The 20,967-nt window shown below is 40.0% G+C and overlaps 1 protein-coding gene across 3 annotated transcripts in view; it reads left to right on the top strand.

The window, feature by feature from the left end:
* astn1 (astrotactin 1) overlaps window positions 1-20,967 on the top strand; it is a 449,912-nt gene that overhangs the window by 174,630 nt on the left and 254,315 nt on the right. For all 3 annotated transcript variants that reach the window (XM_052129056.1, XM_052129055.1, XM_052129054.1), the window contains 2 exons: window positions 5,932-6,069; window positions 10,176-10,326. In XM_052129056.1, the coding sequence (XP_051985016.1) occupies window positions 5,932-6,069; window positions 10,176-10,326 (289 nt within the window). The remainder of the gene's footprint in view (window positions 1-5,931; window positions 6,070-10,175; window positions 10,327-20,967) is intronic.

Raw genomic sequence — 20,967 nt, 5'->3', positions numbered from 1 at the left:
CTCCAAGCTCTTATGTCCTTGAGTCGACATCTCAAGCTCATGTCTGAGGCCTCTTACGCTCTTGTGAGCACACTACACAACTGTAGGGGGTCCGGACAGCCATAGTGTGGCGGCATGGGTATTCTCGTTCCCAAAGCGCTCTTCAGCGCAGCATCATAGTGAAGCTTTTTGTAAAGGGAACGTCTCGGGTTACATGTAACCCTTGTTCCCTGAAAAAAGCGGAATGAGATGCTGCGCTTTTCTGATGCACTGGGATTCCCCAGGACTGCTCTTCATACGAAATACCTGATGATGCACCGGTGACGCATATATTTATAGCCACTGCACCAGGTGCGTCCAATGATTACACTGGCAGAGGCTATAAGTGACGTGTTGCATACATATTCACAGTTGGTCACAACTGAGACTTGTTCCCAAAGCGCTCTTCAGCGCAGCATCTCGTTCCGCTTTTTTCAGGGAAAAAGGGTTACATACGTAACCCGAGACATTTTCCAGTATACCATAGAAACATGTGAAAAAAACAATCTACAAATACTGAAGCAGTAAACTCTACAAAACACAAAATGTATGTCACTGCCAATACTTTTGGACATGGCTGTATGTTATGTAATTGTAGAAAGAAAGTGTTTAAAAAATGTCTTGACAAGTACATAATAGGATTCTGTTGAGATGAACTAGCTTGTGAAAAGCAGTAGGCCTACACTTATTCTGTCTCTATGGCTAAACTTTCATTTCTACATTTAGCTTCAAAGAGTTCCTTTCAAAGTTCAAATAAAACCTTGAAAATTGAACAAATTTGAAATGATTTTAATGCTGTGCTACTGAATGGTTTCCCTTGAAAATAAATTGTATCCATGTAGAAAGGCAGGGAGTTAGATGACGTTTATCTCTGGCTATAACACAAGACTTAACACTAATCAGAGCATTGCTTTAAGCACTGGATATATTTCAATTTGCGAGGTGCATGTTTTGGAATATTACAGTAAGCTATGCTTATCCTATTGTAACATCATATGGTTATCTTTAGTTGTATACAAAATCTTAATTTTGTAAATTATACATAGGTCTGATCCATTGCATTTCAAAGTCCTTAGATTGTCTTGTTCATTTCAACCCAAATTAATATGCCCAAATCAGAAGCTATTTATTTTTACGAATCCATATTGAGTCATTGCTCTTTATGACTTGGTGCTATGATTTTCTCAATCAAACAGTATATTTATTAGAAAACAAAAGTATTTTATATATATATTTTGAAGCTGTTTTATTTCCTTAAAATTTATAAAATCTCACATCCATTTGCTTTATTCCATTGGTCACCATACATTTCATTGGGACAGTTAAAACCTGAATGTTCGTGTTGACTTGAATATATATTTGAATAATATATTTGTTTTCAATTTCACAGGGCTTTTCCTCATACATCATTGATTTGTGCCATGAATGAATAGGAAAGGCCATAATCAATTTAAAAAATGGATAGTGTGGTCCTGGATGCTCATAAGCCAATGCTAAAATACACAATAAAATAACTGCATTGATGCAAAACACCAGCTCACTGCATAACCCATCAGACCAGTATTTTTGTTGCATAGCAGCATGCTGAAAAGGAAGAATCTTCTAGTGGAATGTTGGCACTTTATGTATTTGAGATTAAAATAAGGGTTTAATAAAAATTTGTGTACTTAAAATTGTATTATGCAGTAAGCATTTTATAAAAGCAATAAGGCACATGAAGCTAAGCTATTTTGTGAATACACTTCCAGCTGAAAGAGTTGCAAGCAATAACCTACTGTAGCAACGACTCAAATCGTATTACTGATTACATTTTTTGCATATACATTTTTTATCCTGCTTTTAACTTCAGACTTATAAATGATCTGGCTTATATTTTTTATATTTTTAAAGTGACATTATAAAGCACACTAGCAAGAGAAAAAGAGAAAATGTGGTGCTATGGTGCAACTAACCATCATATTAAACTAGAGGTTTTTTTAAAACTGCAAATCACTCTGTAATCTGATTTACTTTCTAATCTGCAAACCATTCAAAGTTGGGAAATGAGAACCTTTCACATTCAAATGATGTGTTCCGGTGTCTGCAAACATCTAATCCAAACTGCGATACCATCAACATGATTATTTCGGACACTGCTGCTTTTAACAAAACCACATTTTATGATTATTTATTTGTCCTCCATTTCTAAAGGCTTTGTCTTTGTAGGTCAAAGAGCTAGTGTGCTACTGAAATAGTGAAAAAAGGATCTTAGCCATTTTGATAGATGCTTTTTCGCTTTTAATTGTCCTGCAAAACTCAAATGAAGCCATTTCACACTAGCTGGTGACAAAATGTAAATGTGTCAGGCTTCACTTTGTAAATCCCCTTGCCTGGTTATGCATATTACAACAAGCCTGCAAGTTATTTCAACAGATGTGTGTTGTGTCCGCTTAGCAAAACAAGACTTAACTTTAGATATTATGAAACATATGGTTATAAATATATTAAAAAACAATATATTGTAATTTTAAAAATATATTTGACTCTTTACTAAATTAAATATATATATATATATATATATATATATATATATATATATATATATATATATATATATATATATATATATATATATATATTCATTACACTTAAAGTGAAATATTTCAAGCATTTGTTTGTTGTTATCTTGATGATTATGGCTTAAAGCTCATGGAAATAAAAAATCCAGGATCTCAAAATATTAGAATAAAGAATTATAATACAGAAATGTTGACCTTCTGAAAATTATGTTAATTTAGGCATTCAATACTTGGTCAGGGCTAATTTTGCACAAATTACTGCAAATAATTAAGGCTCAGTGGTCCAAAGTCCTCTTTTCAGATGAAAGTAAATGTTGCATTTCATTTAGAAATCAAGGTCCCAGAGTCTGGAGGAAGAGTGGAGAGGCACAGAATTCAAGTTGCTTGAAGTCCAGTTTGAAGTTTACACATTCATTGATGATTTGGGGTGCCATGTCATCTGCTAGTGTTGGTCCACTGCGTTTTCTCAAGTCGAGAGTCAATGCCGCCATCTACCAGGAGATTTTAGAGCACTTCATGCTTCCATCTGCTGACAAGCTTTATGGAGATGCTGATTTCCTTTTCCAGCAGGACTTGACACCTGCCCACAGTGCCAAAACCTAACAGTAACTGGTTTGCTGACCATGGTATTACTGTGCTTGATTGGCCAACCAACTCTACTTAACTGAACTCCATAAAGAATCTACCAGACCCAACAATACAGACGAGCTGATTTGTTTCCAAACAAAGGTTAGCTCACTGGGTCGATGATGCTATTTCCTTAGCTTATCACACCCAGGCCATGCCTGCCCCCTTGCGGGTTCGAGCACACTCTATGAGAAGTGTGGCATCCTCGTGGGCACTGGCCCATGGCACCTCCTTAGCAGACATGTGCAGAGCAGCGGGCTGGGAAACACCCAATACCTTTGCCAGATTTTACAATCTCAGGGTTGAGTCAGTCTCGTCGCATGTTTTGTCAGGTCCGAGCCGGTAGAACTCGGTAATGTGGCACAACTGGCCTTCTATCCCAGGTTAGCCACTTAGCGTCACTCCCTGGATGTTCTCCTCCCTAGCCTTCTGGCTGGCGAATTCAGTGGAGCAATTCGTGGCCAGACCCACTACGAGTCACAGGTGCTCTGTACTGGGGTCGGGCTCCATGGGCTTAGTTCCCATTTCAGGCAAACTCCCCGTGATGTATTTCCCGCGGTATGGTCCCCCTGTTGGCGGACCCACGTTTCCCTTGGGCAGTCCCGCTCCCCCGTTCGCCGTGCTTGTAGAGTCTCTCGTCATTAGGCTGGACCTACCACCGCGCTATTTCCCACGTACGGCTTCACAACCCTTGTGGTGTATTTGCCACATGTTACCTCCCCCTAGACTGGGCAGGATGTGGCCTCCGCAAGGTCTTTTTCCCCTGAAAGAATAGGACCGGGAAAGACCCCCTTCCCCGACGCATTTCATAGCCGCTTCACTTAGTATGTAAGAGACTTAGTGAGAGAAAAGACGCGGCTGCCGGGCTTGCTCCCATGCTAGTCATGTAGCGCCTGTTCCCCCCTCAGGGGTGCGGGGAACCTAAGGTCTGTATGTGACAACTCTTTGGGGGCGTTGGGGAGGGCTACTTGCAGCCGACACAGTTACTTCTAGCACGCAATAGCCTGCTTGCATCTGTCTCGGCAGTTCATTATGAGACCCCTTGTATCACTTCATTCTACACAACGTCGAGTGAGTGACAGAAGGGGAACGTCATGCTTACAGTTGTAACCTCCGTTCCCCGAGGGAAGGAACGAGACGTTGTGTCCCTCCTTCCACAGACCTAGACCTACCACTGTAAACCTTATTTTCGGCTCCTCAGTGCAAAATCCTGATTGGTACTCGCTGCCCCACTTCCATTTATACCCATATGTCCAGGGCGGGGCAGGCAAATTCTGTCTGCCAACTTGACATTGGCCTTTTCTCAGGTTCAGTGGTATGTTTGGTGTCTCAGGAAGACCCCTTGTGTCACTTCATTTGACACAATGTCTCGTTCCTTCCCTCGGGGAACGGAGGTTACAACAGTAACCATGACGTTTTTGTGACACTGCGTGCAATGCCGCATATGCTATGTTTTTCGCTTTTGTTGTGCTGAGAATTGTATTAAATGTAAATTAATCAATTTAGATTAACTAGATTTGCATTTCCTGAAGGAAATCCCAGTGCTTGCACAGGAGTAAAATAATAGTTTTAAAGTTTTAGACAAGCAGGTATGGTTCTGTGCACATTCAATTATGCATCTGCTCTGCTTTGCACTTGTAATGACACTCATCAGTTGTCTGGTTCAATTCCATATGAAACATTTTGATGACATAATAGCTAATAGCTCTTGGTTACATTTTGAATGAGGAACATTCTATCAATGTAAGCCAATTTTAGATATTTATTAGCCAAATATTGGTAGTACATCTGAGGCTGAAATGAGGTTGGTAGTACATCCAATGATGTACTGTAATCAGACAGGATCTTCAATGCATCTTTAACAAAAAACAAACACCTGGTGCATTCTCTTGTCGTAGAGACACACTACAGTAGATTCAATTTATATTCTATACAAGTCAATGTCAGTGTTGGGCAGACCTTTATTCATACATTGATTCTTATGACACCTCAGGATTTCAAAGTGAATTTAAATTATTTAAAACAGTGATAGCTTGTAAAGTTATGCCAGTTTTCAATTACACATTCAAACTCTTTGGACCTTCAGTTGTGGGCATTATTTTACAATGCTCAGTTGCTTTGTTTTTATAGTCCTCTATGAATGTCCACCCACATGTGTTACCTGAGTTGATCTGATCCGCCTGTATGTCTCTCACCAACAGGGGGAGTTTTTAAGGTCGGAACAGGCTCAAGTTTTAAAATATGCAACTGCTCTGGAGGTTGAGCTTGATTTTGCTGTGAACATAAGAATACAGTCTGTTTAACCTCTTGGATTACTTGATAAATCCCTGCTCAACTTTGCAGAGGTGGCTACAATAAAAAAAATAATTAGATCAGTTTACATACTGTATATGTGGGTGTCTCCCATGAGGCACCATGGAAAGGTTTTCTTGTCAGAAATCATTCAATGAATATTAATAATATCATGTCTCTTTTTAAAATGTGAAAATGTATTGTTAGTTGTTACTCTGGACAGCAAGGCTGCTATTTTTGGATTCATAAACAGAATTTAAATGTAAAATTCATGGATAGTTATTAACTAACTCCTGTCAGTCAAATGCCAGTTTCCGTGTCTCGCGATGTAGCAATACAGGCCGAACGATAGAAAATGTGTTGGATTATTATTTAATTTTTTTTCTATTTGGAAATAGGTTTCTAAAAGAGTCTATATGTCCTTTTTGTGTTTCAGATTCACATACACTCTTGGTGAAGGCATGTGGCTGCCACTTAGCAAAAGCTTTGTTATTCCTCCAGCTGAGCTGGCCATCAACCCCTCTGCCAAATGCAAGACAGATATGACTGTCATGGAGGATGCAGTGGATGTCAGGTACTGTAGGATATGACATTTTCTCTCTACAAGCAGCTCATTTTAAAGAAGAATAGCTAAGAATTATTGAAACCATATATTTTTTAAATGTAAATATTATACAAAAAAGTTAATTTTATTGGCACTTCAATAAAATGTTTTAAGTGAAATGAATGTAAATACATGTCAAAAGATATCCTAAATATCTCACTTAGATATCTTAAATCTTTCATTTATATTTCTTTAAAATATCCTCTAAGTTGTTCCTGCTGGTCTGCTTCAGAGTGGCCATTGGCTTCACAGGGCTCACTGAGTAGAATTTTGCATGTCATGCAGTCCGAAGGTCATGGGTTTGTTTAGTATCACCTCAATTCCAAGTGTCTTTAGAGAATTGGGATTTTTCTCATAATCGTACCAATCTTGAAAACAAATCATGAAAACAAATATGTATTCAAGAAGGGCTTGCAACCCAAGGAACACTTTTGAAAACAGAGGAAGGTGAAGTTGTGTTATTTGATGTTCAAACTGCTTGTATGACCTTCAACAAAGTATGAGTTATAATCATTTGGCTGACTCTTTGGTTAAAATTAGACTATAATTTATTGACTTGGCCTTTATTTACTTGGAAATGCCTACTTATGAATTGTTGAAGGAAATTATAAATTCAGGCCACTACTTGAGCTGATCGTCTTTGAAAACATAGCTAGAACCATGCAGTGAAATCTGTAATTCTTTCTTACAGAACTAAATGTCAGGATGGATACCTATATTTATTGTTATTTTGAATGTCCATTGACTGCGTGTCCCTGCAATTGTCAAAATGGAGATTGGAAATGTACCATAGCTGTCAACTTTGTACATCACATAGTAAATATTTGTTAATTTCAAGCACAGCAAACACATTTCTCTACGTTTGTGCAAACAAACAATACTGTTTCTACTACCAGTAGCATAATCTGATTCAAGGGAAAGCAATCTTAGAGCTGCACAGAACAATAATTTTAGATAATACATTGCAGACTCTGTATTCATGTGTATAATGTTTGTTACGTCATTGCATTTATGGTTTTTAATGTGATGGCACGATTAAATATAGATCATATACAGTAAATGTGGACCACAATGATGTTATGATTATTTTTGAACATAAAATTCATAATTTTAGCACTGATACCCTTTCAATTCATGAGTTGGAATTTTAATTGAATTGGCTACACCCTGGAGGGTTTTGAATTGAAATTGAAATATGGGATAGGGATTTAGTCAATTCAAAAGAATTAAAAGAAATTGAACACAGTTACAAAACAAAGGCATTACATTAGTTCAGCACAACAACAAAATGAGCAAGAACAGATAACTTTGAGGTGCTCTGTGGAATGGAATTGAATATAATTGGTATTCTTAATTCAGTCTTAATCTGAATGGTGTACTTGCCTGCTAAAATGAGATGGTGAAATTGTCCTCATTATTATTAATATTAGTTCTTTTGCTAATCATTTTGCTAAGTGATACGCAATACCTCCAATTACAATATGGGAGTAAGGACAATAATAGATAATGACTGACTTTATTTTTCCTTGTCTTAGCTTTTGATTGAATTGGATTAAGCATCAGATTTGTTCCCGGTGAGTCTTCCTAAACTTAGATAGTCTTAAGTGAAGGTTTGGTTTAATTACTTCTTGCCGATGTTTAAAAGAACAGGATGCACTTTTCCATTGTCTAGTCTGAAAATGCTTGCTTTGTATTTGAAGTTAAGCTACTAATTAGAGCATCCACAGACATTCGGTTCTAAGCTCTTCCAACTGAGATGCTTTGTTCACAGAGTTAGATTTGTCTCAATTTGTTCAAAAGTGCCCTCATTACCATGGAACGGGAGTCATTATTTATTATCCCTTATAATGATAACATCTTCCCCCTAACGGCCATAACATCATTACTTTAAAAGGTCTGCTTTCTCCGGCACGCCTACTCTTTAGCTAAGATTGGTGTGAGTGGGAACCTGGGGTGAGAACTGCATTGTCTGCTATTAAGAGAGCTGGGCATTCACTAAGACAGACCATGCATCTGAATGTGCTTAATTCCTGCAACAGATGTGCAAAAAGCAGTCAAGCGAGTAGGATGTCTAAAAACAGTAGATGAACAATACCCGGATGACACACTGTTTCTTCTGAAATTGTAAAGTGTGTAACCACTTCAAACCTACAAAACATACTTCTTCAACAGTTGAGTCATTTCTTCATCAAAAGCTGTACATATTGTAAAAGTACTGGAATACAGATGCCAGAGAATATACTGATAATCATTAATTATCATTAGCCATGTTATATCTGAAAATGTAAAATCTTTCATATCCCCTATAACGTTATTCATTTATGAATTCCTTTTTAAAGCTGAAGTGTATCATTTCTGAGTAAGTAGTGCCACCAAACATAATTATAATGACAGAAATATGAAAATAAATTTTAATAACATCAAATGCTAAAAAAAGGAAAGATTTTCAAACAGGTTTCCCTCCAACACTCCCTCCATATGCAACTGGCATAAAAACAGAGAGTCCCACTCCGATATCACATCATTGTTTAACCAACTTTGCTGTGTACAACCAAACAGAGCAATATATTAATATTGCTACAGTAAAAATATTATGCTTTTCAGGGAAGTTAACATACAATATACAATATTTATATATATTATGTCTTTTTGTCTTTACAAAGACAAAAAAAAAACATAACTAATTTATCCCACAAATGTTCTTCAAAAGAACTTTTATGAAATGTATTTTCATTTGTATAATGTCCATGCAGACAGTAAGACTAAGGCAATGATTGTTTGAAGTATGTATCGATCATGTGAATGAAATGGCATGTCCAAAAATGTAATAACATTTTTAACACTAATTGACCAAGTCTCCAATGGGGATTGAGATGAATAATTGTGGCCACATTAGAAAAGAAATAGGAAAAATGAAAGAAAGAGGGGGTACTATCTTCAAGCTGAAATCACAATAGCAGTACTGTGAATCCATTTATCATAGCATTCTACTTCTCCAGCAGCCCTGGTGATTTCACTTAAAATATATTAGACAATAAAAGGTCACTGGTTTGTGCTTTCATCATGACCACTGCACTGTCATATTTCATAGTAATGATAAATATTTGAATGTTTCAAGTGCTCTGGAAAGGAAAAATAAAAATCACCCAATGCAATCTTTCAGTCACACAGCTCAAGCCAAGGTCAGAGCAATAATGTTCATGTTTTCAAGGTTTTGCCATCAGCACCATTGTTTACTTTTTGCTACCCTGTAAAGATTTTGCCTTTTGCTGGATTTATTGTAGCCTAGAGAGTGTAGACACCGAATCAATGATTTCTACTTTATAGTAGAGACTCTTTGACATGACAAAGTATAATTATGCATTATTTCAGGGGATGGCTAAAGATCAGTAGATAAATTGGTGAATTCGTTAAACTGTTGCTTCACATTTGCACACAGTATTTCATTGAAAAACCTATGTCTTATTTACCAAGCGCACATGATGCACTATAATCAGGTATTTATTGTATATTTAAGTATTTTTACATTATTTTCAGCACAGACACACCTGCTCTCTGTGTAAATTAGGCATCTTATATGTCACTGGTTCGATCCCCACAGCCACCACCATTGTGTCCTTGAGCAAGGCACTTAACTCTGGGTTGCTCCAGAGGGATTGTTCCTGTAATAAATGCACTGTAAGTCACTTTGGATAAAAGTGTCTGCCAAATATAATTGTAAATGTTATAGATTGTGCTTTATTCGCTAGTATTGACATTGGAAAGCAGGCAGTAAACAGAAATGTATTAAAAAGAGATGTTTTTGTATATTTTTGTTAATCATAGTCAAATTATAAAGATCAGAACTAAGTTTTTGGCCATGTTTGCACCATTAACTTATTTGCTTAATACCTTTAGCGAATCAGGTGCTAAAACAATGCAGAGAGTGTGTGCAAATAAACAACTTTATCAATGGGCATTTTATTTTATTTTTATGAATTCACCTCAAAAGTGTGATCATTCCAGAGGTTGTTTTTAAAGCAGTATGATTAATCTGCCGTCACTAATAGAGTTTTCAATGTGCCAATGTTCATCAGGGAGGAGTTGATGATTTCCTCATCCTTCGACAGTCTGGAGGTCCTCCTTGACTCTTTCGGGCCCGTGCGAGACTGTTCAAAAGACAATGGAGGCTGTAGTCGAAATTTTCGTTGCATCTCTGACCGCAAGCTGGACTCCACAGGCTGTGTGGTGAGTTGTCTTTGCTTGACCCCTTGTTATTTAATGTGCCGTTCCCTTGTCTGTCTATCACCCTTTGTATTGTGTGCTATCTCTTATCCCTCCATTTGAAGCCCTCTTTTTTATCTCTCGTATGATGATTTCTCTGTTTACCTGTTTACAATCTGTCATAGACACAAAACAGAGATAAACGAAGCTTTTTTCACGCCATCATGCACTTCACAACATTTTGGCATATTTCCTCACCTTATCATGCACTTGTAGATACACAATCTTTTGTATTTTGTAAGGCCATGCATCCAACTAAATTGTATTTTAGCACAAATTTAAATGTCATTTGATTGAAACTAGGCAGATACCAAAATGAATAGTTTAGTTTGGTTCACTAGTTGGGTTTACTGGTAAATCACACTTTTGTTTGCATTAACCTAAATTTTGTTTGCATGTTTCCTATACAGCCTCTCCTAAAGGAGATTATTATATATATTTTTTACAATAAACAATGATTGGTCGATACATGATGTTGAATATTAAATATGAGTCCTGACGCAAAACTAGCTATGAACCACAGAGTTAGGCCTTCCTTGTCTGACGGTGGAGTTTCCATGAAAAATCACATTGATTTCTTTCATTTCTTTCTCTTTTACATCATACTCTGATTTCACTCATCATCTGGCTTAGGTATGCTTAAAGTGTTTGATTTCTCACATTGGCATGCACCGTGATTAGTCCATTTGGCTGGACGTGCTGGTGGGAGGATTTTTTCAGGCAGGGTTTATGAAAAGAGCTGCATCTAATCCATCTTTCTGACACTCACTTCATTCATGAACTCCTGCCCGTGTTTTTGAAACATGTGAATGAGGGTTTGTTCTGATGAGGTATGTGTCCAACACGAGCCTTATCAGATCTTTTTTTTTTTTCATCTTGTTGTTTCATTTGTGAGATAAAGTATTTGCACTGCTTATGTTCAGTGGAGCATCTGAACATTGAGCGACGTTCACAGTGATTACATTACATTTTCTGTTTAGTTTAACATTGTCTTTTCTAAACAGAAAACATGGAATGATAATAACAGGACTCTCACAAACATGGAAAACCTTAAAATGCAGGAAATTGAAAATATTGTGATTTCCAGACCTGGAAAAGTAATGGAAATTTATAAAATCCTAATCACCACTAGGGGTTGAATGACAAAGTCAATATTTATGTGATTAAAGTCGAGTCGATGTTGACTAATCGCTGATGACGCCATTAATAAAAACACAAGAGATGGAAATGGTTGCAACATGCCACAATTTGCAATTTATTGGCAAAAAATTATGTAGATGCTGACAGACAACTCACACCATGTTGCAACTTAATGGTAACAATGCAACAATAACACTAATTCCCATTTTCATGCAAAGGAAAAGCTATCAATGCATGTTGGCATAACATAATAATGACACTCACGCAAGATCTAGACTGTAAGCCTACTCACTGTCACAGTCCTGCTCACTCAGAGTTTTTGCTTTTCGATCCTGGTTTGCATGTGTAACCCATCGATGTGGGCTTGATGGATGGCTCGCCTGCTGTCGGGTGATGGTATTCCCAGCCAGTAAAAAAATTCTCTCCCATGGGTGCTGGTAGCTGGGACAGCCAAGTAGTTTTTGCAAAGCTTGGCCCAATGGGGAAATTTGTCCTGGTCGCAGGCCCACCACTCTAGGGGGTTCTCTATGATGGGAATATGTGGTGTTGTTAATAAATATTCACTGACTTCTTTGGCTGCTGTGGAGAGGTGTCCCAAGCGGCTTTCCCTCATCCTGGAGCAGGCTGTTCAGGTGGCTGTGGGCAGCCTCTCTTTTACTCTCTGGGATGAAATAAAGATGTTTGAACCGTGTTCTTAAAGCATGTACAGCTCCATGGTGGAGGATGTCCACAAGTCAGTTGTTATTGACACACTCTGAACTCTCATCTCCTTCACAATATTTTCATACAGGCTGTCGTACTGGTGTTTGACAGTGTTTCACAGTGTGTTGTATGATGGGACATTGTAGCCAGGCTCAAAAAAGTGCAGTATTTATCTCAAATATTCTCAGTGCACTGCAGCTAATGGTCGAATGTCTTTGACAATTAAATTCACCAGCAAATTGGTTATTTGCTTTCGTCTTTTCTCTGTCACAGCAGGACGTTTGGTAAAGTCACTAATTGACTGCTGTGAGATGATTTGCATCGTTCCTCACCTAGCATTAGTGGAGGCCTTTTCAGATGAGTGTGCATTGCACTTGTACTTCAGGATGGTGTAAACGGATTAATGGAAAGGAGGAGGTGAGAACCGGCTTGACAATATAAATTATATTTTAATTATAAACTTAACCAAAAAGACAAACACACAAAGGTGTCAGACAGTTGTCTGTAAATCTCTCTCTCTGTCACACTGCCGTCTTCGGTCGGCCTTTATCCCTCTCGAGGGCTAATTAACCTGATTAGGGGCCGGGTGTGAGGAATCACAATCCGGCCCCGCCCTGCGCCCTACCACAGATGGACTTGCATATTTCACAAGTGAAGTTTTAGTTAATTATTTCCAGACAATTGAATTACCACTGCTGCTTTGCTGCAAACTCCAACCCTATCTCAAGAGAAGTCTTACGAATTGTAGACGTGCAAATCCCCAGATGTGTAATGTGACTGTAAGCTAAAGTTCTGTGTTTCAGACGTTTTGTACATGATTCTTAATTTTTTGCCTTATCCCTTATCCAAATCCAGCGGCGGGCCGTGCATTTAAATCTAGGCCTTTAGTGTGATTCATGCCATTAAGAAAAACACAGTTTCACAATGAATAAGACACCCTATGCCTTTGGGCATCATACATTATATTGCGGCTAACTAGTAATACCAATTGACATTTTAAAAACATGTCCACGCACGAAAGCCAGAACTTGAAATGAAATTTAATGCTCAAGCAAGCATAATTTTAACTGCAGCATGACTGTTTTGTGAAATGAACATCTCCTGAACAGACATTCAAAAATCATAATTTTTCAAATGAATCTACCAAGGTCTTTATTACCTAGAACAATCTATCTAATAATATTTGCGATTTAAATGTCGCTTGCAATACATTTAGTTTCATCAGGGTACAATGTTATGCTGTGTTCCATTCAAGTTGGATGTGTGATATTCCTACTTGATATCTCCGACCATAAATGGATTTCATTTCACGATATTCAAACTGCAACACTCCTGTTACCTTAGCAGGTGTTTGACTCTCATTAGAGATGTCTCCTAGCAACCCAACTGATAAACAATGTTGCAGCGCTAGCATTTGTGCTTCAGGTGTACGATTATCAAAAGAGATTATAATGTTGTATACACCTGTTTCTGCAGGAATTTGTTAAACAAGCTTTAATATCATGTCATTTGGAAATGAACTCATTTATCGATATTACTTAAGTGTTTATCACTTACTTTGCATATTTCCCTGAGTGTCCAAATTATTGTGTGACATCATGCCGACACTGACTGCTCAAGCAGGCTAATTTACACAAAGACAACTCCTGATGTTGCTATAACAATGCAAAAAGCACTTACCAATTTACTTGAAGTGAAAATCAATCCTCCTGGCCTGTTTATAAATTAAGCAATCACAAGGTCATGCAGAACATCTCATGTTTTTAAATCCACAAGGATCTCTTTCTCAACAGCGATTGTGGCAGTGATGACAGTCAACTGTTAGCAAGTTGCTCTTTGCTTTCAAATTACATCACTTAAAGCATGATTGCGTCACTCAAGGCCAGCTAGAAGGCCTCGACCGTGACATATGCTAAAGATCACACCCACCAAGAACAAATACATCAATCTGATTGGCTGAGGAATCTGACAATCTGACTTTAGTTGCCCATTCATGTGCACTGTTGAGGGATTCTGAAGAAATTCTGAAGGACTGAGGGGGTGGAGGTGTTGCGATATTGCGGCGCCGTTTCCACCCCGTAGGCCCAAAGTGCATCGGCCCACCGGGAAAATGCCCGTTATGCTAGATTATCAGTCCAGCCCTGATGATATTGTAAACACTACATGAATCTGATTTAAAAAATAAATAAATAAAAGAGCGACATGATTACAGAAATGAAAAGATAAAAAAGTTATTTTCAATATCATAATGTATGAAACAATTACATTAAAATCAGTTTACATGCAGGGTCTAAATTTCAATTAATTCTGACTGAGAGAGTTGTTGTTGTGCATAAAACATGTTCAAAACAATGCAAAGAATGCAAAAAATTCATAAATAATAAAAAAACCTTGGCACAATAGAGGAGGCTGAGCAGTTGTTTGGTACAGGGACCACATCAGGCTTTAAAGGGATAGTTCACACAATTTTTTTTTTATTCTCCCTTATGCCATACTGGATGTGTATGACTTTCTTTCATCTGCAGAACACAAATTAAAGATTTTTAGAAGAATATTTAAGCTCTTTTGGTCCATACAATGCAAGTGAATGAGTGCCAAAAATGTGAAGCTCCAAAAATCACATAAATCAGCATAAAAGAAGCCTAATCCATGTGACTCCAGTAGTTAAATCCATGACTTCAGAAATGATATGATAGGTTAGGTGAGAAACAGATAAATATTTAAGTCACACAGGGCATGACAAATGCAATGATTGTTCCTCATCGGATTTAAATGGAAGAGGGAAGAAGGCCTGTAGGTGAACCACCTGCATTCTGGAGGGCATGGTTAGGACCTTAGACACATAACCATTTCTGGGTTTGACAGTGGCTTTTGAAGGCTGACTCCCAAAAAGGAGATTTGTTGGCTGGGGGAGAGCATGCACTTTGCCCAGTTCACATTGAGGCCCAAGCTGTTTAGATGTTGAAGCAGTAAGTCTCTGTGCTGGCATAACAGAGCCTCTGATTGTTCAAGATGCTCATGACCAAGAACCGCATCAATGCACTTTGTGAATGTGCGAGGAGCCAGAGACAGTCCGAAGGACAGGACTTTGAATTGATATGCTGTTCCCTCGAACGCGAATCTCAAAAACATCCTGTGATGTCATACAATTTGGATTTGAAACTACACATCCTACAGATATGTCGAAGCATACCAATTGTGTAGGCGTTCATGCAATAAGATTGTGCGATTCAAATGTCTCAGATCCAGGATCGGCCAAAGCACGTCGTCTTTTTTGGGACAAGAAAATAATGGCTGTAAAACCCTTTATGGGCTTGAAAAATTAGCACAACCTCTATCGCATGGAGATTGTGTATTTCGCTCATAACACTGGCGCGTCTTCTGATAAATCCGTGGAAGACAGAACACCGTTGAAATAGGGTGGCAGGCATGCAAATTGAATATTGTGTATTGTATAATGTGTGATATAAATATAAATATATATTTAGCCACACACACGCAGAGTTGGCTCTCATGGAGACTGTCCTCACTGCGAGGACATGAGTCTCAAGAAGCTTTGCTCGCAAATCGCCCTCGTTCTGAGGGACGATTCAGCCTCACGCGCCCTCCCACCCGCCTCTTCTGTGATACCCAAGGATTCACGGCGGGGCCGCAAGGTCGAGCAGGATGAATGTGAGGTGATATCACAGAAGAGGTGGATGGGAGGGCGTGGGAAGCTGAATCATCCCTCAGAATGACGTCAAAGAGTACAGGGATTCCAGACAAGATATGATTGCTGATTTGAAGGAAGAAATTCTGAGTAAATGGTGGTTGTGCACCTGTATTTATAGTTGAAATTGCTATAAACAGGTGGGGCTCAAACACCTTAGCCAATATTAGAATATTGACATTATTGTAGAGAGGTTTCAACTAGGTCATGTAAGAAAGCACTCCACATATACGTTAATAAATGCAATGACAAGTGTACTGAGTAGTAAGGGAATTAATTATAATTATAAATGTAAAGACCATTATAATCTGTAACACTTTATAATAACTACACTGTATAACGTATTTGTAAAGCATTAGTTTATAGTTAACTGATCATTTATAAATTATTGTTCCTACATTATTAATACATTAATGAGCTACATATAAATAGTATTTTATTTGTTTCTATTCACTTTAGCAAATGCTAACTTTATTAGAGTTATCTCTTTTCTCGGCATGGAGTTAGATTCAGTCTCAATGTCAGCGCGCCTCACCAACGAGCGCTACAGTCAGTGCTGAAATGCCTCGCCACCTACAGGCAATGCACAACGGTCCCTTTAAAACTTTTCCAGAAGCTCCTGGGATATATGGCATCCTCCACGGCGGTCGCGCCGCTGGGGTTGATGCATATGAGACAGCTTCAGCACTGGCTCGAGTCCCGAGACGAGCATGGCGCCACGGCACGCACCGTGTGATGGTCACCCCAGCCTGCCACCAAACATTCAAACCCTGGACAGACCTCTGCTTTCTGCAGGCAGGAGTCCCCTTGCAGCATGTGTCCCGATGTGTCCTGGACGCCTCCAGATTGGTTTGGGGCGCTGTGTGCAATGGGCACGCAGCTGCGGGCCGTTGGAAAGGGGCCCTGCTGCGCTGGCACATCAACTGCCTGGAGTTGCTGACCGTTTTTGCCCTGCGGAAGTTTCTCCTGCTAGTTCAGGGCAAACACGTCTTGATCAAATCAGACAGCACCACTGCGGTAGCGTACATAAATTTCCATGGCGGCGTACCACTCACATCCCCAGCAACCTCAATGTGGTAGCGGACGCACTGTCACAACAACGCATGCCCAGTGGAGAGTGGAAGCTTCACCCCCAGTCGGTCCAGCTGATTTGGGAACGTGATGGGGAACGCTCTGGCATCCGCACCCAGACCTTTGGAACCTCCACGTCTGGCCACTGGACGGGACATGGAAGATCTAGCTGATCTACCACCTACTGTCACAGACACAATCACCCAAGCCAGAGCCCCTTCCACCAGGCAACTTTACGCCCTAAAGTGGAGCTTGTTTGCAAATTGGTGTTCTTCTCGTGGTGAAGGCCCACAAAGGTGCGCAGTCAGGTCAGTGCTCTCATTTCTGCAGGTTTTGGTTGGAGGGGAGGCTGTCCCTGTCCACCTCGAAGGTGTATGTAGCTGCTATCGCAGCCCACCACGACTTAGTAGACGGCAAGTATTTGGGTAAGCATGACTTGATTACCAGGTTCCTAAGAGGTGCCCGGAGGTTAAATCGCTCCCGGCCAAGCCTGTTCCCCTCCTGGGATCTCTCAGTGGTCCTCTTGGGCCTTCAGAGACCCCCCTTCGAGCTGCTAGAATCAGTTGGATTCAGGGCCCTCTCCTTAAAAACGGCCCTGCTAATCACACTCACCTCCATCAAGAGGGTCGCGGACCTGCAAGCGTTCTCTGTCAGCGACACTTGCCTGGAGTTTGGTCCGGCAGACATACATGTGATCCTAAGACCGTGGCCGGGCTACGTGCCCAAGATTCCTACCACGCCCTTCAGAGACCAGGTAGTGAACCTGCAAGCGCTGCCCCAGGAGGAGGCAGACCCAGCCCCTTCGTTGCTGTGTCCGGTACGTGCTTCCCCCCCCCCCCCTTGCGGGTCCGAGCACCCTCAACAAGGAGTGTTGCGTCCTCATGGGCACTGGCCAGAGGCATCTCCCTGGCAGACATATGCAGAGAAGCGGGTTGGGCAACACCTAATATATTTGCGAGATTCTACAATCTCAGGGTAGAGTCAGTCTCGTCCCATGTTTTCTCAGGTCCGAGCCAGTAGAACTTTGTTCACGCTGACGGATTGACCGGATGAATCACTTACACATAGCGCCTTTCCCTAGGCTGAGGTAATATTGTGCGCTTTTTCTCCCAGGAGAGCCCACTCACTCGGCTCCCTGGATGACTCCTCCCTAGCCCTTTGGGTCCGCAATTTGGCAGAGGAATTTGCCGACCCGATCCACTGCGGATACTCTAATCTACCCTGTACTGGAATAGGTGCTCCACAGGTTAGGGCTCCTACGTGGATGTTCTACATGTGTGTATTTTCCATGGTACGGTCTCCTTACGAGTGGACCGCGTCCCCCACTGCCCCCCGCTCGCCGTGTCTGTAGCAACTACTCCCTCCAAAGAGGCGGGATCTATCACCGCGCCACTTCCCAAATGTGATCTAAAAGCCCATGTGGTGTATTTCGCCACTTTTACCTCCCCCTCTCTGGGCGGGTTTGGTCTCCGCAGGGTCTTTTCCCCTGAAAGAATAGGAAACTGGGTAAGACCCCTTCCCACGATGCGTGAAAGCGCCCCAGCCGTTTTGCTCTATGCGAGAAACATAGAGAGAAAAGACGCCCGGCTAGGCTTGCCCCGTTCCCATTGGCAAGCGTCGCCTTGTTCCCCTGTCTAGGGTAATTCTAAGGGTTTCCGATGACTTTATGGGGCATTGGGGAAGGGTGTGTGCAGTATGATACAGCTGGTCGTTTTGGCACGTCAAGTACCTGCCCGCTCCTGTGTCAGCAGTACACGTACACGGCTCAGCGCATGGCGGGATTTAAATTGGACCCCTAGTGTCGCTTCTTCGACACAACGTCGAAGTGAGCGACAGATGGGGAATGTCTAGGTTACGGATGTACCCTCCATTCCCTGATGGAGGGAACGAGACGCTGTGTCCTCCTGGCTGCGTCGCTGAGCCGAGCCACTGTTGTGGCCGGACCATTTCCGGCTCCTCAGAAAAATCCTGAATGAAACAGACGCATTTCCCCGCCTTTATACATGTATGTACGGGGCATGCATTGACATGCAAATTCTGTCTGCCAACATCTCATTGGCCTTTTTTCATAGATCAGAGGTATATTCAGCACTCAAGAGAGACCCCTAGTTTTGCTTCTTCGACAAAACGTCTCGTTCCCTCCATCAGGGAACGGAGGTTACAGCCGTAACCTAGACATTCTCTTTTGTTGCATGCGTCAAAGTGATGTGTGAAGGCACTGACCCCCTAAAAACATCACATTTACATTAACATTTATGCATTATGCATTATGCATTTTATCTAAAGCGACTTACAGTGCCCTTATTACAGGGAAAATCCCCCCGGAGCAACCTGGAGTTAAGTGTCTTGTTCAAGGACACAATGGTGGTGGCTGTTGGGATCGAACTGACAACCTTCTGCTTACCAGTTCAGTGCTTTAGCCCACTACGCCACCACCACATTACATTAAGGCTTCTGTAATCTGTGTATTAGATTACAGAAAGCGAACCGCTTATTTCATGTGACGCATGCAGCACATTCCAGACTATATATTTAATGAAATTGCTGCCTCTTAAGGTGTAACAATCAAATGACCATGTAGTAAACTGCTTATCCAGAGGTGTGAAACTTCTGTGAAACAGACACAGAAACTGATTCATCAAAATAAAAGTTTGGTTTAAACTGATTCGTGTAATTGAAGAAGTTATGGCAAAAATTATATTACTACTGCATAGTAAAAATGTTATATTATTTTTATTATTATTATTATTATTATTATTATTATTATTATAAATATAATTATTCCTGATATAGTATGAATAATAAAAATATTTTAGCAAATTTCACAAGCAAGTCTGCTGTTGTACTGAATGTACTGTACATGTTTTACTTATACCGTGAATCTCTGTAGTGCTCACATTTTTTGACAAATAATAACTGTTTTAGATTCAGCTGTGAAGATGTTATTGAAGCACTTTAATTGCTAAAATAATTTCATTTGATGAACTCTTTATTAATTAATTTTATTAGTCATATTTTTTATAAAAAATTATTAATCTTTTAAATCAGAATTTGGGAAAACAAAGCAGAATTAGAAAAAAATTATTCATCTGGCCTATTTTTTATCCCTCACAAACTTAAACATTTACATTTTATTTGAAGTAATAAAAGTTGTTGATGTAATAAATATCTAATTTTGCTTATTGAAATGTGTCATCAAAGTGGTGATTTAACTAAAAATAGCTTTCTATGAGACAAATGTGTCTTCCTTAAGGGGGTGTCTCCCAGCCTGTATCCTGAAAGCGGAATTCTTTGTTGATCAGCATTCAAAACTTAGGACATTTTTAAATACATCAAATACAATATTCAGTAACCACAAACTACTGTTATTGTTCCATCGGCCCAGCGCTGAGAAAAGTAGCATACGTGGCGTGACAACGTCGCTTGTTCACTTCAACAGCATAATAAGGACATTTTCACTAATGGCAGCCGTGGTGGTTTTGTGATGGCTGTTTCAGGAGCACAAGCACAGATACTGTAGCGGGATTTTTGGACTTTCCTTCTGGAATTGGATTACATTTAATGATACATTTATAGTGGTCCACTGGAGAAACTGAATTAAACAGTCATTTTAATTGACAATAATGACAACAGGTCTGCTCTTAAAGTTTAAAAGGATGGAACATGCTGAAGTCAGGTTTGAGCAATTAGAGGATATCTTTTAATGAACTGTGGATTTTCATCTTTCACTATTATTCGGCCGCCACATACACTTTGAGCGTGGATGGGGATCTGCCCTTATCCAGCAGCTCTTGTAGAAATACGAGCAGCGACGACACCCCACATGTCCGCGGGTCCAGGTCTCTGTCGGTGCACCATTTTGAGAACACAGACCATTTTGACGCATAGAGTCTTCTCGTGGAAGGGGCTCTAGCGTGTATGATGGTGTTTATTACTCCTTCTGGCAGAGCGACGGGTAGTCGTTGATCACCCACGCATGCAGC

Source organism: Xyrauchen texanus, chromosome 6, assembly GCF_025860055.1.
Source record: "Xyrauchen texanus isolate HMW12.3.18 chromosome 6, RBS_HiC_50CHRs, whole genome shotgun sequence".
NCBI classification, from domain to species: Eukaryota; Metazoa; Chordata; class Actinopteri; order Cypriniformes; family Catostomidae; genus Xyrauchen; species Xyrauchen texanus.
This window is presented reverse-complemented; position numbering and strand designations above follow the sequence as displayed.